Source organism: Rutilus rutilus (assembly GCF_951802725.1).
Source record: "Rutilus rutilus genome assembly, chromosome: 2".
NCBI lineage: Eukaryota > Metazoa > Chordata > Actinopteri > Cypriniformes > Leuciscidae > Rutilus > Rutilus rutilus.
In genome coordinates, this window is record NC_140210.1 from 29,944,364 (window position 1) to 29,966,574 (window position 22,211).

The window sequence follows — 22,211 nt, forward strand, 5'->3', positions numbered from 1 at the left end:
AGCTCAGAAGCGTCAGGGTGTTTATTTAATATAACTCCGATTGTATTCGTCTGAAAGAAGAAAGTCATATACACCTGGGTGAGTAAATCATGGGGTAATTTTCATTTTAAAGTGAACTATTCCTTTAAGACTTTTTTTGACACTCCCTGATATCAATGTAAACTGAAAAGTCAATGTCTTTTATTTTTCTAACGGGAAGGAGTTTTGCTCTTGCTCATACTTTTGCTTTATCTAACTCTTACAGGTCACAACCGTATGGCAAATACTTTCACCATGGACCCCAGCAATTGCTCAGCTGTGGATCTCTCTGATGTTTTGGCCAGCCAGATGAGTCCCAGCAAGATCCTCCTCTCCCTGACTCTCTCCTTCCTGGCTGTAGCGACCACCGCCATCAACTCCCTGGTCATCACTGCTATCCTGATCACCCGCAAACTCCACCAACCCGCCAACTACCTCATCTGCTCTCTAGCTGTGACAGATCTACTGGTAGCTGTTCTAGTGATGCCCATCAGCATTGTGTACATCGCAGAAGAGACGTGGGTTCTTGGTCCGATAGTGTGTCACCTCTGGTTGGGTGTCGATGTTACATGCTGCACCTGTTCAATTTTACACCTGGCTGCAATTGCACTTGATCGATACCGCGCCATCACAGATGCTGTGGCGTATTCCCAGAAACGCACGTATAAAAGAGCAATCATAACCATTTTTTCCCTGTGGACACTGTCTGTGTTGGTTTCTCTACCACCTTTAGTGTGGAGGAAATCCTCAAGTGTGGAACACAAGGATGGGAAGAGGGAAGTCATGGACTGCTGGATTGAGCACGACCATGTGGCCTTCACTGTCTACTCCACTTTTGGAGCATTCTATATTCCACTGGCCCTCATTTTGGTTCTTTACTACAAGATCTACAAGGCGGCGGAGACACTGCGTAACCGTAGAGGGAGCAGCCGATTAGTCAAACAGACAGTGAGCAGCGTCATGCTATCAGGAATGAGCTCTGATAAGGACATCACCCTCAGTCCCGACACATTCTGCCCAATCGAGAAGTCATTTTCCGAACCATCAACAGATGGGGAAAGGGTGCGCAGCACTTCCTCGTCGGGTAATCTCATCAAGGTCCGCAGGAACCCAGGGGCTAGGGAGAGACGGGCGGCTTTGACATTAGGACTAATCCTGGGAGCCTTTGTGGTGTGTTGGTTACCGTTCTTCCTGAAAGAGGTGATAGTGAATATTTGTCCGAACTGCAGCACCTCTGCTGTGCTTGCAGATTTCCTCACCTGGCTTGGGTATCTCAATTCCCTCATAAATCCGCTAATATACACCATCTTTAACGAGGACTTTAAGAAAGCATTTAAAAAACTTCTGCCCTTCTGTTGCAGCAATGTCATTTGAAATTGTTTCATCTGACAAACTTTTGAGTTGAAATCTGCAAGTTACAATGACAATCCTGTCATGCTGTAAATAAACGGACTTAACGCAAGAATTACACATCTTTCAGAGACATTTCATCAGTATATTGTTTATATAGTGCCTGTAAATGGTACATGAATGCATGTAAAACCAACCCATTTGCTCCACTCAAAGATTTCGGTATTTTGAAATAGAGAATTTTATATAAAATTAAAAAGCGCCATGTGTACAGTGTCATGTAAATTGACGTTGTCAAGTTTACACCAAGGGGTAAAAGTTTGGCTGGTTAGCATGACCCAGTTAGCCCCTGCTGATATGTCGTAACTACACCATCTGGATCATTAATTAACAGCCATTCAAAAGTTGCTGTGTATACTGACGATTTTTTTTTAAATATTTTTTATATTATATATAATATTTTTTAGTATATTACATTAATAATGTTTTTCGTTCTAATGATTTGTTTTATCTTAAAGTTCCTTGGGTTTGAACAGAGCTAGAAAAAAAAAGGCTTTAAATAATGCTTCTTCTGCTAATTTACAAAACATCTTAAACCTGAATATGCTTCCATCATTGAACGAGTTTAAGTTACTTTTAACAGATTAGGTGTTTGATCCTTTGGTATATTGCTGTTGTGATCCTTGATTGTGTTTTTCTGTTATGATGTGTATATGTTTGTTATTGTAGCTGCTTTTTTGGCCAGGTCACTCTTGTAAAAGAGATTTTAATCTCAATGAGTTTTTAACCTGGTTAAATTAAGAATGAATGGGAAAAAAATATATATATACAAAAAATTTGCGAGTGACTGATTTAAAAAAAAAAAAAAAAAAATTGGGAGGGCTCTCAAATGTGTGAATGAGGGCTTGGGATTACATGTTTGTGTGTGGGGATTACACGATTGACTATTGATTATTATGTACCAAGTGTTGTAAATACCAGAATTATGAGTTCCAAGCACATGAATGACCAAAGAAAGTCTAAAAACTCTGAATTCTAGATTATACACAAGTTGTGGCATTGGAAGAGCCAAGCCTATTTGAAACTATTGTGGAAACACTGATCTAGTAGATGCTAGCAAGTCTGTAGTGAGTTATGATTTTGCACGTTTTTTTTATTGTACATTACATTTTTTTATCATTTTAAATACAGAAGACAAGTATAAATTGAATCATTATAATCATTATTATACTATGTTTAAATAAGTGCTTTTAATAGAAATAAAAATATATAATAGAATCATATCATTTCATTTTCATAAAAAATGGTTTATATTGTTCACAATGTAATTATTTTGTCTAGTCTACTTCAGTGTTGTTTCCATCTTAAATATGTGACATATCGTAATAATGAATGCCCGACTCTGAGGTATAAATTTACCATGTGCCATTGAAGGTAGCATTATTCACACAGAATCAAAAGGGGTCCTATTATGCTTTTTCACTTACAAAGCTCAAAGTCTACTCCAAAGGGAGATATTTTATTTAGCAGAATCCACTGTCCAAGAAGTACAACGAACGACAACAACATATTTTTTTTCCAGGCTTTGTGAAGTCATAATGTTACTCATTTAAAACTGGCCTGGTTGAGCCAAAACTCATTTGTTTGACTTTCCTAAGGCTGACAAACTTGTAGAGTGGTGTAAATTTATTTTAAACATTGTTCCTGAACATTATAATCCCAATGTTTATCTGTGTGCTGCACATTTTACGGAAAACAGCTTCCAGGACCACAACGCAGACTAAGCACAAAAGCTTCTACAGAAATGGAGCAGTTCAAACTTTGTCAGTACAATCTGTTGTTTGTGGATCAGAACGTGTAAGTATGTCTTATTTCAAATCGCGTTTTCTATTAACAGTTCCAATTATACGTTTTATGTTGTTGCTACGATGTAAACCAAAGGCAGAGCTTTGCCTTCGCTCACCTGCAAGCCAGCATTAGTGTTGATAGAGTTTTCTGTGGCTTTTGTAAGCCCTCGCTTACCGCCCCTTGGGAAAAACAGCCATGGTTTTGTGATTGATTACTGTTTGCATTACCATAGTTTTCCGACAAATATCACGATTAAATGGCGTATTACATCGTATCTAAAATGTATATGAAAATTACAAAAAACAAACAAACATACTACTCTGAAACCTCCTGTGAAATCCATAGTCAGTGCAAAAAATCCATTCTGGACGATCCTCTTGTTTATTAACATTAAGTCTGAACCAGGCTTGAAATCGTCCTTAATATTTATTAATATTTCCTTAATATGAATATCCTTAATATTTACATCTGAGTAGAACTCACAGTAATGCTAAGGGCCATGACATTTCCCAAACACAATGATGCCAATCACAACACACTGGGCCAGCTAACCAATCACAGCTAATTTTGTATTGGGAAGGAGGGGCTTCATCAAAACTGGAACCATGCGACACGCTCGGGTCAGACTGGGGAGAGAGGTGCTGTGATGTAAAATATTTGAAAAATGTGTTTTGAACAGTCAAGCATGAAAGCATATTCTAGCTACACCCAAAACACATGAAAAAACACAGGTCCTCTTTAAAGGTGCATTGTGTAATATTTAGGAGGATCTGTTGACAGAAATGCAATATGATACATAGGCTAACCATGTTTTCAGTGGTGTAAAAAGAATTTTAAAGAATGAACCGTTGAAAATGGATTTATTACCTTAGAATGAGCCAATTATATCTACATACACCGCGGGTCCCCTTACATTGAAATATGTCGACATTTTTCTACACTAGCCGTAAACGGACAAACGCGTTTCGTCACTATGTTGTTCTTCATGCAATGAAGCTAACTAAAGTCAGCGAATAAAACACTGACACATTGATGAATAAGTAACAATAATATTCGCAATAACATCGTTTTACTGAAGTTTAGTAAACCTAAAAACATTTTTTTGTTCTTCTTTATAAAGAAGACGAGTGAACACGAGTGAAACATGTGAGTGTTTCGATAGAAAGTAATCGATTACCGAGTTCACGCGCGTGATCATAGGTAACTAAACCTATGCGCGTGAACTCGGCAATCGACTACTTTGGACTTCAACCGAAAACAGGATGTAAACACAGGTATTTGCGCTGGCTTAAATAACATCATTTTTATACATATCTTTCACATCTACTGCAGTCAGATTCACTCGTGTTCACTCAGAAGGAATCGCTCACATTTTCTGTGCACTTGTAATGACACATCAAGGATGTTAAGAGGCTAAAAGCAGGTTTAGTACTTGCCCCATTGAAGTCAACAGGGTGCAAATTTTAAAAATAGAATAACTCGGTGTAGGCAACACCGATTTTTGTCGTTGTTCTCTGTATTGACAGCACTCCAAATGTACAAAAAAATGAGCTCAATGTTAAAATTGACCGGAGTTCTCCTTTAACTAGCTACTCTTACCCCTTTTCCACCAACAAGAACCGGGTGCTGGTTCAGAGCCAGAGCCAGAGCTGGTTCAGAGCCAGAGCCAGAGCTGGTTCAGAGTTGGTTCGACTGACGAGCTTACTAAGAACCGGTTTGCCTTTCCACCGGCTAGAGAGCCACAACAGAGCCAGATCTTACGTCACTGTATACGTCTCATGTTGCCCAGCAACCGCTAGTGCGTTAGCGCCAAACACAAACACGCCAGGCTTGTTCGAGATGCATCGGCTTCTCGCAGATCGATCGCCGCATGACATAAAAGCACTGCGATAGCGATCTAAAAGCACAAGGATTCGTATGCTCTCCAAACACTCCCGCAGCTCCGATCGGTCCTCGCCGCTCCGATGCATCTCGAACAAGCCATCAACAATAACGGACGTTGCAATACTATGGACGCTCATGGGTTTGCAAAAATACATCGGAATCCAACGCGTTCGTGCAGCTCGCCGTAACTTACATAGACGGATATTATAATCGAGCTGCTATTAGCTCGACTAGCTGCTATTTAAAAATGGCGGTCACAAGTTTCTATTCGTCTTGTTGGCCACGGTAACCCCGCCCCCAGCCCCTGACGCAAGCGGTTCTTTCTTGGCTCCGTTCTAGACCCTGCAATTATTTGGTGCTACTTAAGAACCAGTTTTACTGGTTCGGAGCTGGTGCTTTGGCGGTGGAAAAACAAAGAACCGATTTGAAACTAGGCTCTGGCTCCGAACCAGCACCAGCTCTGCCTTGGTGGAAAAGGGGTATCTGTTGTCTCTCCTGTTGGCCACCGTAACTTGTTGCAATTCACAACCTCACCACTAGATGCCGCTAAATTACACAGTGCACCTTTAAGTGATTAGCTAAAAAAAAAAAAATAAAAAAAAAAAATAAGTGGAACAGAGCACCCATGTGCAAAGATGGCAGACATAGCCCTTCTCCCTGGGGCGATCTTCACGGTTAGCTCAAAATGCATAATGCAGCAAGATCCCAAGAGAAAGACAAGAGAATATTCTGTTTGAATGGAAGATGGAAATCAGTATGCTAAATAAACTTGCTTGAAAACAGCTGGTCACAATTGACTGACTGCTAATATTCAACATTCATGTTAGAGTGTGCTACATTTGCCGTTTGCTTAAAAAAAAAAAAATAATTATATGTACACACAACAATTATGGGTGAATTTTCAGAACAGGCATTCACAGTTCTATGCCATTACTATAGTAGCTGTAGACAATGATGGAAAACATTTTACCACATGATTGAATTACTGCATTCTTGAGAAATTACTTTCTCTTAAAACAGATGAGGACAGATGGAACTTCTCTTTTAGTAAAAATAAAAACAATTCACTGACTTTGAATCACTTATCTGATGGGTCCTGCTGCAGCAGAGCAACGGCCACAGATGAAAGGGAATTTTAATAAGCTTTGTCTAGGTATGGCACATGGCAATTTAATTTGTTTGTCATTTGCAAAAAAAAAAAAAAAAAAAAATTCCCTAAAGCACCAGGTATTAAATGGAATTCAGAAGTCATTGGCAGAGTACAATAAAAACCGGTGCCAAATTTACCAATGGCATTATTTAGCCCACCCTGGAGGAAGAAATAAATTTGAAAAATTATAATTCCAGCAATTACAAAAACAATACTGCCATCTGTTGGATAAAAACTTCCATTTTATTGTTACATATTTTTATATATTAATAGAAAGTAATAGAGCAACAGGTTAAAATGCATAGTTTACAGGGAGGTCACACGAACAGATGTTTAAAAGGAGGGAAAACAGACACATCAGTTTTCAGAAGTCAAACATCCTGCAGTCACACATACTCCAAGCGCTCCCTTCCACTTTGAGAAGCCGGCATATACCGTCCCCCACCGGACGGCCTTCCTTTTGGGCAAGAACTGCAGAGAAGGCCTCCACCAACCAGCATGAGAACCGCTGCCCCCCAGCAGATAAAGATGGCTGCTCCCAACTCCCTCTTCTGTGCTTGGGCCACTAGAGGATTGTAGAAGTCTCCAATGACCCTGTGGGCAATCCAACTAGATGGCACCAAACCCAAGACTCCTGCAGTGACGAAGGCGGCCCCTCCTACTGCAACAACCCGAGCCTTTGCGAAACCGTCTGCCAAGCAGTTAGTACATTTACCACCTGCAAAACTGGCAAATATACCTACTAGACCAAGAAGGGCAGCAATAATAAGGATAGCTCGAGAGGCTTGTAGGTCTTGAGGAAGAGCCAACATGGAGTCGTACACTTTACACTGCATTTGACCAGTGCTCTGAACCACACAGTTCATCCATAGTCCCTCCCACATGATCTGCGCTGTCACAATGTTGTTTCCAATAAAAGCAGTCACACGCCATAGAGGAATCGCACACGATATGATGATGCCCAGCCAGCCAAGAATGCCTAGTGAGGTCCCAAGAAGCTGTAATCCAGTAGACATGTCTGCAAAAAGAGGGAGAAGCCAATAAACCAAACAGGAAAGAGCACTGGAAGTAATGCAAGCAATGATAGAAAGACAGAAGAAAGCAGATTAGTTTTAAAGTAACCAGAGGTAAACATCCTGGAACTCTACTTACTGGAAGGACTTTGTGAAATAAAGCCTAATATATGCCAAGGATGGTTTTAGCGGTGTTTCCCCCCAACAGGGTGGACATTAAAATAATAATACTACTAATAATAAAAGTGATATGAGCACAGCATGCCATACATAGCTACACTATTGACAATATACTTTTTTGCCTGGACAATTCCACTGACATTTGAGACCGCACCTTTATTGCCGATTTAGTTTACACGTACCCTATTGCCAAACTGTTGGAAATACAATTTACACTGATTTATTGATTTTTTTTTAAAGGTTACAGAGAGAAATATTTTTACCAGTCGGTAACAAATCTCCACGATAAACATCTCTTACCTGAGAACTTCCAATGCTGTTGATGAGCTTGCAACTTATAACACCCACACCAATCAAATCACAATGATTTTGACAAAATTCTGAAGCAAGCACAAAATGCTTGTGCACAAGAAAACAATTATTTTAAAAGCCTTGATTCAAGTCAACAAAAATGTCCGTGTGCTCCTTTAAATTATATTGCTCCAATAGCATGAAGATGCTGTGTTCTGCTGTTAATTACTATCCATCAGTGATTGGCTGATTATCAATCAGTTAAATCACTGGTTTCTAGTTTAACGCTGTACTGATAACGCTGACTATTCATTATTAAACTATTCATTATTACTATTAGTTATCAATTACTCAGTTACTTACATTTCGTCCGATGATTTTATAGATCTTATATTTCAGAAACATCAAATAAAAGGCCCATATGATTGTTAAACATGTTGGAGGCATTAAGGCAAGAATATGGGAGTGCGCGTGTTTGGAAAACTTAGTTCATTAGAGAAACGATTAAAGTGTTTTTGACAACTTATTTGTTTTGGTGTGTTTATTACAAAACAGAAAAATATTAAGGTTCTTGCCTAACCAATCAAATATCCAGAGTGAGGATACACTCGGACTACCGTTTGATCGAAGGGGTCGTCGTCCAATCACAAAGCAGACATTTAATGCTCAGCGACAACTGACAGGGCATTCCACCAATCAAATGGTTCCGATGGGTTGTCCTTAAACTCACGGTAACGTTCGTGGTCTCTGTTGTACGCGCTGGTTTAGACAAGCAGTATGGCGGAAGAAGAGAGTGAATTGGAGTTAGACAGGTTTAAGAAAGAACTGGAGACTTTGTCAAAGACTAGAACAAACGACGAACGCGGACTTCAGAGCAAGACGTACTGTGAAAGGTTTTGCGAGGTAAGATGACACTGGAATGGACGAAAGCGTTTGCAAGCTTTTTTAAAAAGGCAAACAGTGATGTGCTAACCAGTGTTAGCAGCATGTCAGCAGATTCCCCTCCCCCAGTGTACAGCCACCGTAAGCCAACATTCACACAGTATTTTACCTCTCTATCTACAGGTGTTTTCAAAATACCGTAGAAGTAGATCTCAATAGAGCGATAGTTCCTTTCCGATCATGATTTATAGAGGACGTAGCGTCACTGTCTGTCACTTTCTCTCAGTTAGCTCCATTAGCCTGGTAAGTGGCTAACGATTAGCATTCCTAAGTTGCATTCCAAAACAAGCAGTCTGCAGAAGATGTAAGCGTCTGTACTCTTCGTAATATTTTATTAACCAGCAATTTTATGAAACCATACACCGCCACACCTAGTCTGAGAAATCATTATGCACGACTGTAGAGTGTTAAATGCTAGAATAACTCGATGCTGTCAGTGTTAGCAGTGGTTGTTGTCCTAATAACCAGTCTCTGTAAAGGTTGGTTTTAAACCGCTGGTTTCTTCTCAACAGTTATCCAGCAGCTTTTAATTTCGAATGAAATGGTTGCTAAATGAATGAGTCCAGCCTTCTCTTTTAAAAAATCAACTTTTTATGCCGTTTTACAAAAGTTTGATTGATGTTTGATGTTTCGTAATTTGTATCACTTAACGTTAGTCCATGTCCACCCATTGAATGGCAGTGACTCCTATGATTATAAACAAACACTATAAGTCACCTGACAGTAATGATTTCTATTTTTAGAAGCGCATATTGATAGTAATATATTTAGTCATTCTACTCTTTCTCTGTTAAATTTCTCTCTTTTTTTTTTTCTTTTAGTTGGTGGTGGAGCAAACCGGGCGATGGCAAGTGCCTCTTCCCCAGCTCCAGGTGTTGCGGAGTGCCCTGTGCTCTTTTGTCCAGGGTGTGGCATCATTTCCTCCAGAGTGTGAGCATGTACGCTACACACTGAGTAGCCTGGCCCTGTGAGTCTGCACTTCTGCTTTCCATGAAATAGAAAATAGACTATATTAGTATTTATTCTAAATTATGTATCTTTTTTTTATTATTGTATGTTTTTATTCATGTTCCCTCTTACTCTTTAAGTGAGTGAGTGAGTGAGTGAGACCCTTTACACTATCCCTTTAAAAGGGTAGTTAACCCAAAAATGTACATTCTGTCATTAATTACTCACCCTCATGTTGTTCCAAACCTGTAAGACATTGCTTCATCTTTGGAACACAAATTAATATATTTTTGATTAAATCTTGAGTTTTCTGACCCCTCCATAGACAGCAATGCCATTACCACTTTCATGGCCAAGAAAGGTAGTAAAAACATTGTTAAAATAGTCCATGTGACTACAGTGGTTCAACCTTAAGGTTATGAAGCGAAGAGAGAACTTTTTGTGTGCAAAAATAACAACTTTATTCAACAATTTCTTCTCTTCCGTGGCACGTCTCTGAGACTGAAATTGTTGAATAAAGTTGTTATTTTGGGGGTTTTTTAGCACACAAAAAGTATTATTGTCGCTTCATAACCTTAAGGTTGAACCACTGTAATCACATGGACTATTTTAACAATGTTTTTACTGCCTTTTTGGGTCTTGAAAGTGGTAATGACATTGCTGTCTATATGGGGGGTCAGAAAGCTCTTGGATTTCATAAAAAATATCTTAATTTGTGTTGTAAAGATGAACTAAGGTCTTATGGGTTTGGAACGACATGAGGGTGAGTAATTTATGACAGAATTCTCATTTTTGGGTGAACTAACCCTTTAAATACTCACCCTCATGCTGTTCCAAAACTGTAAGACTTCCGTTCATCTTCGGAACACAAATGAAGATATTTTTGATAAAATATTATCCGTTTCTGTACTCTCCATTGGCACCTACGCAACTACCACTTTGACGCTTCAAAAAGTTCATAAAGAGATTTTAAAACTAATCCATATTAATTGAGCTGTTTTGTCCAAATTTTCTGATGAATGCTTATGTGAATAAAAGCCTTAATTCAATCTGTTCATCATATAAAGTGATTGTTTCTCTTCAGAAAACTTGGATTAAATCGCTCAATTCATATGGATTAGTTTTACAATCTCTTTATGAGCTTTTTGAAGCGTCAAAGAACCCTCTCTTGCATCAACTTCCCTGATGACGTGTTTACCGGCGCAAGGGGCGAGACAACCGGTCAATCACATGAGATCACATCAATAGAGTGGTGCAGGGATGATGTATTTTTCTAGGCCTACCCGGAAGTTAGCTAATTACCCAAAAACCCAATAGGATTTTTCCTTCAGCTTTTGGGTTATTGCTGAAAAAAAGGTCTGTGACAAACGAAAGCTTCTGATTCTGGCTCATTTTGTTCATTGTGATAATCATAAATACAATCGTCGGAAGTCAAAAGCTAAATGTAGGCTATAAACAAACTACACCACGGTCACATGAGTTCAATGTCACCATCACTAAGCAACTCTTTCAGTCTTTATTTAAAAACATTTTCCCTGAAAGTTTGAGTTGTAGTTGTTTGCAAGAGGGTATTACTGATGTATTTTATATTGTAGAATAAAACATGAAAGGATCTTGAGCTTTTGTTCACCACCGACCTTATTTCAAACATTTAGTCAAAAACCCATTAAAAAAAGTGCTAAAATGCTAACTTGTTTCCGGGGTTTGGCCTACAAAAGTACGTCATCCCTGTACCGATCTATAGACCTTATGCGCTGACTTTACAGGTGCTGTATAACTTAATTAGAACAAATTAGTAAAACTAATTAGGAAAGTAGAACGTATGTCTGGTAAAACTGAGCACTCTTGTCATCATTTGCTTACTTTCATGTTGTTCTAAACCTGTATGACTTTTTCTTCCTTCTATGGAACACAAAATATATTTTGAAGAATGTTTGTACCCAAACAGTATTGACTTTCATTGACTTTCATTGTATGGACTTAAAAAAACACTGGTATTTTTCAAAATATCTCTTATGTTCCTCAGAATGAAAATTTTGGGGTAAACAATCCCTTTTAAGTTATTTTTACCTTTGTCTGTAATAAAGGTGCTCTGATCAGAATTTTTACGCGAATACTCACCAAGCCGGGCATTTTGACATATTTTTGTGTGTATTTAACCAGTTAGGCGTGAAAGTTCACTTTCCGCCTTGTCCGTGTTCCACTCCGTCTCGGAGCGGCTTAATGCAGTTTTAATAACTCTTGTTGTATAGCTTGTCCTGCAGTTTAGCAACAGTAGACTGTATTTTACTGTTTACTTGAATGTAGTGAAGCAATTTTAGCTGCACATAGAAAAATTGTCCCGCAAGTTTTGCGTCTTCTGATCGGCCTTTAGAGACCATCGATCAAACTAGATGAAGCTGTTATCGATAACGATCGTCCACATCAAAAATGACAAATATAAAGATAACTATAACGAAAATTATATTAGTGTTCACACCACAGACAACATTGTTCTGTTTATTCTAAGCACGTCCTTGTCTGTCACTTGATTCTGATTGGCTTTTGTATTGTTCATCAGCTAAATAAAATCGTTCTGAAAGTGATTCCAAATATATCGTTACTCTGTGCCGTTATTGTTATAGCTGGTGTGGACTGTTAATTATCTTTAATATTGAGCGGCTTTGATAATATTTCTCCACCTCCTAATAGAAAACTAATCCTCTCTGAAGATAGAAAAGTGGCTAAAATGCTTACCGTATTGTTTATTGGTGCAACAGGTTGTAAAAGTGAATAATTACAGCGTCTACTCATTTTTTTTCATTTGCAGGAGTATCTTTGAACTGCTGTTGTTCTTTGGAAAAGATGAATTCATCGAACATCCTTTAAAAGATATTCTAGACTCATTCCAGGTAATCGCATGACATCAATCCTATTATTCTTGGGGAGCATCATGTAGAATTCAGCTCTTTAAAGGGTTAGTTCACCCAAAAATGAAAATTCTGTCAGTAATTACTCACCCTCATGTTGTTCCAACCCCGTAAGACCTTCGTTCATCTTCGGAACACAAATTAAGATATTTTTGATTAAATCTGAGAGTTGTCTCACTCCTCCATAGGCTTCTAAGGGACTGAAACTTGCTGGCCCAGAAAATGTATTAAAGACATCGTTAATATAGTCCAAGTGACTCCAGTGGCTCAATCTTAAGTTTATAAAGCGACGAGAATACTTTTTGTGCGCAAAAACAAACAAAAATAACGACTTTATTCCACTTTTCATTTCCTTCTCTCTGGACCTCGAGTCTTTTCACGTAGTGTTTAAGTGTAGCGCGTCTGTGTTGCACGTCACCACGTATCACACACATGACAAGCATCGGCCAGTAGTGAGCCTACATGGTGACGTGCAACACAGACAAAAAGTATTCTCGTCGCTTTATAAACTTAAGATTGAGCCACTGGAGTCACTTGGACTATATTAACGATGTCTTTAATGCATTTTCTGGGCCAGCAAGTTATAGTGTCTTAGAAGCCTATGGAGGAGTGATCCAGCACTCAGATTTAATCAAAAATATCTTAATTTGTGTTCCGAAGATGAACGAAGGTCTTACGCGGTTGGAACAACATGAGGGTGAGTAATTACTGACAGAATTTTCATTTTTGGGTGAACTATCCCTTTAACCTTTCAGTGGTTATCTTGTTGTGTCACTCGTATGTTTCCATTAATATGGTTTAAGTTTTTTTTTTTTTCTGTCTATTCTAGGACTGCTATGCGAGCCTGGTAAGGCACCAGAATGTTTACCTTCTGCAGGTTAGGCATATTATTAAAGATGGAGGGCCTTGGGCAAACCCTGTACTTCAGGCCATTCTCAAGGATTCAGAGCTACCACAAGAAGATGGTCAGTCTATCAAGCTTTTGTTTAAAAACAGTGTATCTTGATCAAGTAATCTTTACCTTGGATTTTCTAAACTGTGAATGGAGTTGATTATTATAATTCTTAATTGCTGTTTTTGTTCGCAGTGGACAAATATCTGAGTTCAGAAGTATCCATTTTCTTTGAGCTGCGTTTGCGTTACCTGGTGGCATGTGAGAGGCTTCCGGAGGCCTTGGCACTGACAAGGAGATGCATCCGGCACTCTGTTGTGGGGAGGCATCTCTATTTCAAGCAAGCCTACCTCATCTGCCTTCGGAGAGCTTCTCTTTGTGAGCGCTTGTACAAGGAGGTGAGTGAGAAATTATCTTGGTGTGAAACGGGCCTTATACACAGTCCGCGTTTTTTTGGCAGTTTGCATACCTGAACAATAGCAAAACATTCTCCATTCCCTATTGTTCACACTGAGGACACCATAGGACTTTGACTTTTCTGGACTTTCTTAGTGTTGCCTAGTTGTGCATTAAAGTCCTGCCTTGAAATGATTTGCCCTGTTGGGTTATGTATTAATAGATCTTTTTGTAACACTTTCTGTGAAGTCCATGTTTATAATGAATTACAGCTCCATTTATGCATAAGTATTACTATTTTATAAATGTATTTATAAAGACTTATTAAGACCTATACTGCATTATAAGAACAGTTATAGTTACATTTAGATTATTTTTATAATTACTTAAGCCATGGATTTGCTTTTTCAATGCGCATGCTCATAATCCGTTATACACTGATTTCTGTATTAATTACCGTAGTCAGTCGTATGGATCCATGAATGTATTTATAAAGATGCAGCCTGCATTGCTATAATGTTGTTATATTATAGTTGTCAAATAAGTGAATATATTGTTATTAATAGCCATGTTGTGTTCTTATAAATACTTTTTGTGAGTGGTAATACAGTTACTAACCTCTATAACTGCATCATTGATGGATTTAAGTGAAAACATAGGATGCAATTTTCCTAAAGCAAATGTTAAGAAATTATGAAGATGTGCTCATTATACATTTTAAGTTATTTACTTGTAAATGTAACTAATGAACAATAATAATACAAATAATGAAAAAAAAAAAAAAAAAACTTCATTAATCATTAATACAAATAGTTGATTTTTCTTTTTCTTTTTTTTTTTTTAATGTCACATACTAGCAAAATACTGCAACAATATATTTTTTTAAGTAGAATTCCAAACTGCTATAAGCAATACCATGCATATGGCTGAGATTTACATAATTGATAATTAATTGGTCCAGCAAACAAATGTCTCTGGAACTATTTTATATTTGATCATTTATAAATCAGTGTATAATGGATTATGAGCATGTGCATTGAAAAAGCAAATGCTTGTCATATAAGTAATTATAAAAATAATATAAATGTAACTATAACTGTTTTTATGATGCAGTATAGGTCTTAATGAGTCGTTGTAAAAATATTTATAGAATAGTAATACTTACTTAAATAAGTATAAATGGAGCTATAATTCATTATGTGCATCTGATGGCTTTCCTAAAGATAAAAGTAGAAACACAATTATTATTTAACTTAATCAGGTAATGCACAATATTTAAAAATACTACTGTCATTGTTTAATGCATCAGTGCATGTTGGAATTAACATTAGCCAAGCTTAATAAGTTATGAAAAAAACTAAAACTAAAGATTTACTTACCAATCAAACAATTACTTAACAATCAGAATGTGTGCTGCATAACCTAGAGTTGCTAGTTGGGATCCAGCCTTCTCGCTTCACTGCTGCAATCCAGGCATCACATCTAAAATCTAAACACTTTAATTTTCTAAAGTAGCTTAGTTGCAGCCTTGCAAGCCTGAGGATGCATCCAACCACTGAACAACATGGATGTAATTTTAATTTAGAATTTTTTTTATTGCAGGATTAAATTAATTATCGCAATCCGACTGTTCATTAAGCGTCTCATGCCGATGTTTTGAATGCGCTCGACAGCTAACCGGAAATATCCAAGGGCCAAAGACGTCACTTCCTTAAAATAACAAATAGCTGTTGAAATGGTCTATGGGAACCGGAGCTTCTAACGGCAGCTTCAGTGACGCAGTGACTTTACCAACCAGCTCTTTTATTTAGAAGGCTGGACGTATTCCGCCATATATGCACGTTGCACTTTCTCCCACTCATTAGTAATAGGACTGAATTGTGTATATCTATACCTGTATCTATAGTCTTTCGTATAATTTATTATTATTTTATTTTTTTATGCTTCTAAGAGGGCCAGTGTGAAGTTGGTTGTTTAACTGGCACAGAAAAAAAAAAAACATATATATATATATATATATATAGTATAGGGCATGCAGTTGTATCATGCTAATTACGTATTTTAATGTAAATCAATGCAATATCACAGGAAATAATTTATTCTACGTTTTTTTGTGGTCTGTTCAGGTGTAGAAAGGTAGTGTGTTGTTTGTATATAAACAAAGCTGAAGCTATAAATAAAGTGACATGAAAGATTTCCAAATATATGTGATGTTTTTCTGACATAATGGAAGATCACCATATTTCATGAGAAATGTCAAAAATTACACTCTTGTTTTCTTTTCTAAAGATGGCAGATATCGATGGGAAGGATGCTGTAGAGATACTCTGCATGATGGAGAATGAAGAGAAAGATGAGACTATTTTGATGCTGAGTAAAGGCTTCCTATCTCAGAAGCTACAGATTGGAGACATGTACTACCTTTGGTGGGTCTTAATAGCTCTACAAACATTTAGAAGAGGAATTGTTTTCAGTGTATTGACCCGCTTTTTAGCATTTTATCATTTTTACACAGTTATTGCAACAACCTGAACAGAAAATAGTGTTGAAGTTGCAGAAAATGACATTCTCATTAGGGCCTGAGCACCGATGGTGTGAGGACCCTATTGGAATTGCTTTGTTTATTTTTTTCTGTATTTCTTTTTTCCTTTTAAGGGATTTGGTCTTCATATGGAGCAGACTCTACTTGCGGTTGAACCTTTCTAAACAAAACTTCCTAGAGGAATGCAAAGTAATGATATTGTCAGCCACCAACATAAAAGCGATTTTCCCATTTATGAAGGTGATTTTGGCAGAGGTAAGATATTATTTTATCATTAATTTACTGTATTACGCTTGCAATTGTAGACAGAGACAAAAATCTAAGCAAACACACCATTTGTCAATATTTATGGAATGGTCTTTTTATATAATGGCAATAAAATATTTCTTTTTCAGCTTGGAAAAGATGGCCTGGGGATTTGTGTGGAGCTTTGTGCACGAGCCTTGCAGACTGACCTTAAGAATGATCCAGTCACCAAGTCCCTCATCTACAAAACCATTGCATACCTACTTCCTAATGACCTTGAGGTCTGTAGGGCTTGTGCACTGCTAGTTTTCTTCCTAGAGAGAACTGTTGAGTCATATAAGAATGTGTTCCTCCTATATACTCACCCTGATCAAGAGTATCATGCAGACAACAGTCTTGTGGGTAACAGTGTACGCTTTGAGGTTCTCCAGATCCTGAAAAAAGACCTGTACTTTGACCCTGAGTTCTGGAGCATTCTCAACATCGAGACAAACTGTCTGAAGCTAATGAGTGATAAGGTCGGTAAAGCAGCCTTATGTGAAATCATGCAAAAGGACAAGTGGATTCCAAGTCACTGTATGAAAGGATATTGTCAGTGTCACGCAGACAATACAGACAGGACTATTAATAAAGCAGAGAAACCTACAAACCGAAATGACCAGGAAGCAGAGTCATTGAAAACATGGGTTAATTCTGCCTCAGGGGAAGCATCCTCCAAACCTCCAGGTAAAAGGCGGGGGAGGAAGCCAGGGTCACATCTTGTTAAAGATTCAGAGGCCTCTCCAGTTCGACGTTCATTTAGGCAATTGGACTTGGCAAAGAATCACACCAGGCAACTTAATAGCAGGCGTCAGAGACTACTTTCCCGACAGACAGAGATGAACACTCTGAAACGCAAGGGCAGGAAACCACAATGGCTTTTGGACCAGTTAGCTGCCCAAGCAGAAAACGGTGAACCTCGACAGGCCAAGAAACCAGGAAGGAAACCAAAGCAGTCAAATATTTTGACAGAGATTTCACTTGAGACAGCAATCAGTGAAGTCACAATGAAATTTTCATATCCTGATAATGAAGTTGACCTCTCTTCTGATGTTCAGGCCTCACTGTTTTCCACAGAGACCCCTAATATCCCTGAAAGCAGTACTAATAGAATTCAAGAGAATTTGAAATGCCCTGACAGTAATGCGTCTCTTCTTGAGTTACTATCAGCAGAATCTACTCCATGTAGCAAAAAAGACTTCAAGGTGCGGGAGGAGATTGTTTTCTGGGAACAAGGCCTTTCTATGGTTCGAAAATTCCACACATATTCAAGACAAGCTGAATTGGAAGGAATATCAGTTGACGGTTTACACCGAGATAAAGAATTTAATCTGGACCATAATGAATCCAAACAAGAACCACAGTCTGCTGAGCAACAGTCTGAACCTACAGAGAGCCTGGGAGCTGCAACACAGGATAAAAATGCGGTGGAAAGCATGGCTACACCAATCCCAGCTTTAAATGTGGAAACATCCACTTCAGTTAAAGCCATTCTTCAGCCAGTTAAAGAATTTATTGAAGATCCAAAATTAAATAGCGAGTTATCAATTCCCCAAGATGCAGACACTAAATATCCAGACTATGGTCCTTACAGTCCTATTAGTCCTGCAGAAAATATTAATGTTGATCTTTCACCAGAAGTGACAACTGACACCAGAGCTGACACCATTCCTGTACCTTATAGTACGCCAGGAAACATGACGGTTCTTCATGAGGATGCTCCTCCAGTTCTTACTAAAGAGACAATGCTCCCTGATGAAACAGTGGCTACTTTTAGTGAAACTGAGATTGACTCTCTTGACACTAAAAGTGTGCCTGAGAGGATGGAGGTGCCAGTGATGCCATCAAGACCTGAGGAGACATCACCAGATATGCATGCAGCTGTTGATGGTCTAGTCTCTGACCTTATCCCCGCAAGTGATGCAAGTTGCCAGCTTTCAGTTACCTGCAGCCTTTGCAATAAAGAAACCAAAAACCCACACATTCTACGGCATGCACTGTGGCATCACCGAATTGACAGAAAGTGCATGTTCTGTCACAAACGCTACACTCATGGACGCAGCCCATCAATCCATTTTAAAGTGCACATTCAGGAACTGAAAAAGTCTAATGGGCTTTTTAGTGAAACTGTTTGTGAGAATGCCACCGAGACCGCCTCACAATATGCCCAGAAGAGACTGTTTAAACGTGTGAAGAATAAGTTTAGAAACCTCAAAATGAGGTTAAACTGCAGTTTGAACATCACAGATTTGCACAAGGAAGGGCAAACCACAGAGCCTAAGGTTAGATTGCGGACAAGGTTGGTCAAGAATTCAGATCCCCCAAGTACATCGGATGGACAAAAAGAGAAGGTTTGCAAGATGAAGACAAAATGTCTAAGGAGGGTTTTAGCAAAGAGATCTCAGCCCACAGATGAGAACAAAAAGTTTTTCAATATGAAACTAGCAAGGAAGAGACCAAAGGCTATGCAAGCACAAACTCCAGAGGACAAACAGTTGGATTCCAATGGCAACTCAGCTCATAGGGTAAATGGAGTGATCAGAAAGAAAAGGAAAGTTAAGAGTGTGACTGAGACAAATACCTCAAATGAAAAAAATCAGACATCATTACCACAAGATAACAAACAGAAAATTGAAACATCATTACCACAGGACAACAAAGATCAAATTGAGACATCATTACCACAGGACAACAAAGAGCAAATTGAGACACCATTACCACAGGACAACAAAGACAAAATTGAGAATGCAGAATGTGCACAAAGTCAGAAAGACAATGTCAAGACTGAATCTAAGAATGTAGGACTAAAAAAAGACAAGAGCAAATCAAAAATTAAAAGAAAAGATGAAATTGTGAACTCTAGGGTAAAAAAGAAGAAGATTACTCCTGGAGACCAAAAAGAGGATGGAGAAGCTATAAAAAGGAGGAAGATGACGAATAGTCCAGAAGATAGTTCTGAGAATCAGGAACCCATAGACAATAATACAGAATTGAAGGAAATAAATGTAGTGGGGTATAAAAATGGGACTCAGACAAAGTCCAAACAGCCTTCAACGCCATTCCAGGGAAAAAGAACTGGTGCATCTACGCATGTCAGATGCCCTGTGGAGATTTGTACATTTAGTGCCAAGTCAATCCTTGTCCTTTCACATGTGCTGTCACACCACCATGGCGACAAGAAGGCGCTTCTGTTCTTTTTCAATTTTGGAAAGGAAAAATGTCTTTTCTGTTGTAGAAAGATATATAATCCCCAGCATTTTTTTGACCATGTGATATGCCACAGAGGTGAGCTGAAGTTCCCATGCTACCATTACGGCTGCAAGGAAAGGTACCAAACGCGTACAGAACTGAGCGAGCACATGTTAGTCCATCATCCATTGAGAGCGATGTGCTGCTTTCCTGGTTGCTCTATGCAAGCTGAGACTATTTTGCTCCTTTATAAGCATGAAAAAACACATTATCGACTTGATACAAATTTGGAAATAAAGACATTCCCCAAAGATTCTGAACCAACAGGGCATGGAGCCCCTCAAATTCTGGAAGGTAGTATGGAGGCAGCAGCAAATTCTTCAGTCAGTCAACCGATTCAGGGTGCAGCCAAGTGGAAGGACCCTGCAAATCAAGATGATGATGGAAAGCCTTTGGTCCTCAATAAAAGTTCTGTCAGCTACAGTAGCAAGAACCATAGCCTTGTTAATGGGCATAGTGAGGGTAACAAAGACGTTTCTGCCAAAACTTCAGATCCAGTCATTAAAGAGCAGGAACCACTCGTTTCAGGAAAACCTGCAAATAAACAATTCATTCGACCCCTTCCCTCAGCTTATCTAGATGAGTCGTACATTAGCATGCCAAAACGCTGGAAGGAACCCCAGGTGGCCTCAAAGTTATTGGGCTCAGTGTCAAAGCCAGTAAAACTTCCTACCAGGCAGCGTTGCTCTCGATGTTTTGAGTCTTTCAACAGTGAGGAAGAGCTGCAAACACACAAGGACAAATGCACATCCCTCTTTGGTTTCGATTCGGATGATGAGAGTAAGTACCTTTTTGTTATTGATTTTAAGGTTATTTTAATTTTTGCAGTTTGTTAAATATTTTATTTTTGTCTTCATAGGTGCTACTTGAAGACAAGCATGTCTTTCTACTGGGAAAACTGCTAAATGCTGCTGTAGGCAATCAGCGTTCTCGCATGTGTGCTTAACATCTTCGTCAGCATCTCAAAACTGAACTATATTGAGATCCACATGGGAAACGAGTTATGCCTTCTTGTAGTCTTGTATGACCGATCAGCTGCTTTATTTGAGAGCAAAGGTCTGTTATCTCTAGTTAAAAGTTCTGATGTTGAAAATGCAAAATTTCTTTTTTTTTTTGAGACTTGGGAGTATTTATTTTTACTTAATCATCAACTGCTTTCTCAGTAAAATAGTAAGTTTGTCTTTCTATAAAATGCACAGCAGATGCTTTTCAATACTTGTCATCACTTTCTGTCAAAGATCTTTTTTCAATTCCTGGTAATGAGAGGCCACCAAGGACCATAACACTACAAGAGGATTTGGTCAGTCTTTCTGTTCAGGGTATATACCTGCTCTAGAAAGCACAAAATGTTGTGCTCAGTCTGGCGTTTAATGGAAGGTTTAATTTACTGTTTTGTGACAGTTGGTCAGGTGTCTACCAGTGTTACATGGTGCTTTATGAGCAGAAGTACTGGATAGAAATTCACAGGCCACTCAAAGTATTGCAAGCACACTATAAACATGTTCTTTTCTTTTCTTTTTTTTAAACCTTCATATGTGAACCATTGTAAATTGTCACTGATTGCATATTTTGCAAATGTCATTAATTTGCTTCTGTTTAAGTTAGTGGTCACTTGAGAAGAATTGAAGACACCAAGTCTTTAAATGACAGACTGACTTTTGTTGGGATCAGAAGAACTGTTGGCTTATATCAGCAGGCTGGTGCTGCTGGGAAGGCCTAGTCTAAACTGCAGATACTCATGTACATGTGCCACAAAGACTCAACGAACATTGTCATGACATATTCTAAAGGACTTCTCTTTAAAAAAAAAAAAAAATCAAAGTGGAGGACTAGTTTATGTCTCAAACAGAGGCATGTTTAAAGCTGTTCCATTTATGAGCAGTAACAGTCTTATTTATTCTTTTTTTTGTTTTGTATCTTATGTAAATGTTTGAAGAGTTTAAATTGTATATGATTGGATTGGGTGACTGGGTTTATATATTGAGAGCTTTTTTTTGTCCTAATTAATAAACACATTTTAGGGGGATTTGAGTTTGTTGGTTTATTGTAAACAGACATGTATTCTTTGGATATCGTTGGCATGCTATACATGAAAAAAATGCAGATATTACTTTACTTTGTCTCGCAGAAAGTATGGTGCCACCACAATGTTTTAATTTATATTACCCGTTTATGTAATGTGGTGAAAATTTTCATTTCATTTTTAATTACCTACAGTTTGCTACGTCTCCGTCCACGGGAGGCACTGTTCACTTTTTAGAGTACGTTACTCTGGCAAGTACAGTGTAAGCAAGTACAGTGTTGCCAAGTCAAT

The 22,211-nt window shown here is 38.3% G+C and overlaps 3 protein-coding genes across 3 annotated transcripts; 2 read left to right on the top strand and 1 right to left on the bottom strand.

Annotated features, from left to right (window-relative positions):
• Nucleotides 1-273: 273 nt before the first annotated feature.
• Nucleotides 274-1,673, top strand: htr1fb (5-hydroxytryptamine (serotonin) receptor 1Fb; the record flags this gene model as incomplete). Its single annotated transcript, XM_084403109.1, has 1 exon — nucleotides 274-1,673. One exon carries the CDS (start codon nucleotides 274-276, stop codon nucleotides 1,390-1,392), a length of 1,119 nt encoding a protein of 372 aa, XP_084259235.1. The 3' UTR covers nucleotides 1,393-1,673.
• Nucleotides 1,674-6,474: 4,801 nt separating this feature from the next.
• On the bottom strand, nucleotides 6,475-7,875 carry cldng (claudin g). The gene is made up of 2 exons (XM_084402307.1): nucleotides 7,744-7,875; nucleotides 6,475-7,268 (listed from the first exon to the last, which is right to left on the bottom strand). The coding sequence occupies exon 2, from the start codon at nucleotides 7,264-7,266 to the stop codon at nucleotides 6,637-6,639; it is 630 nt and encodes a 209-aa protein (XP_084258433.1). The 5' UTR covers nucleotides 7,267-7,268; nucleotides 7,744-7,875; the 3' UTR covers nucleotides 6,475-6,636.
• A 543-nt stretch (nucleotides 7,876-8,418) lies between these two features.
• Nucleotides 8,419-21,923, top strand: znf654 (zinc finger protein 654). Its single transcript, XM_084402857.1, has 9 exons — nucleotides 8,419-8,637; nucleotides 9,498-9,643; nucleotides 12,434-12,515; nucleotides 13,363-13,498; nucleotides 13,621-13,823; nucleotides 16,111-16,247; nucleotides 16,477-16,618; nucleotides 16,759-20,677; nucleotides 20,757-21,923. Exons 1-9 carry the CDS (start codon nucleotides 8,512-8,514, stop codon nucleotides 20,765-20,767), a joined length of 4,902 nt encoding a protein of 1,633 aa, XP_084258983.1. The 5' UTR covers nucleotides 8,419-8,511; the 3' UTR covers nucleotides 20,768-21,923.
• The last annotated feature ends 288 nt before the right edge of the window (nucleotides 21,924-22,211 follow it).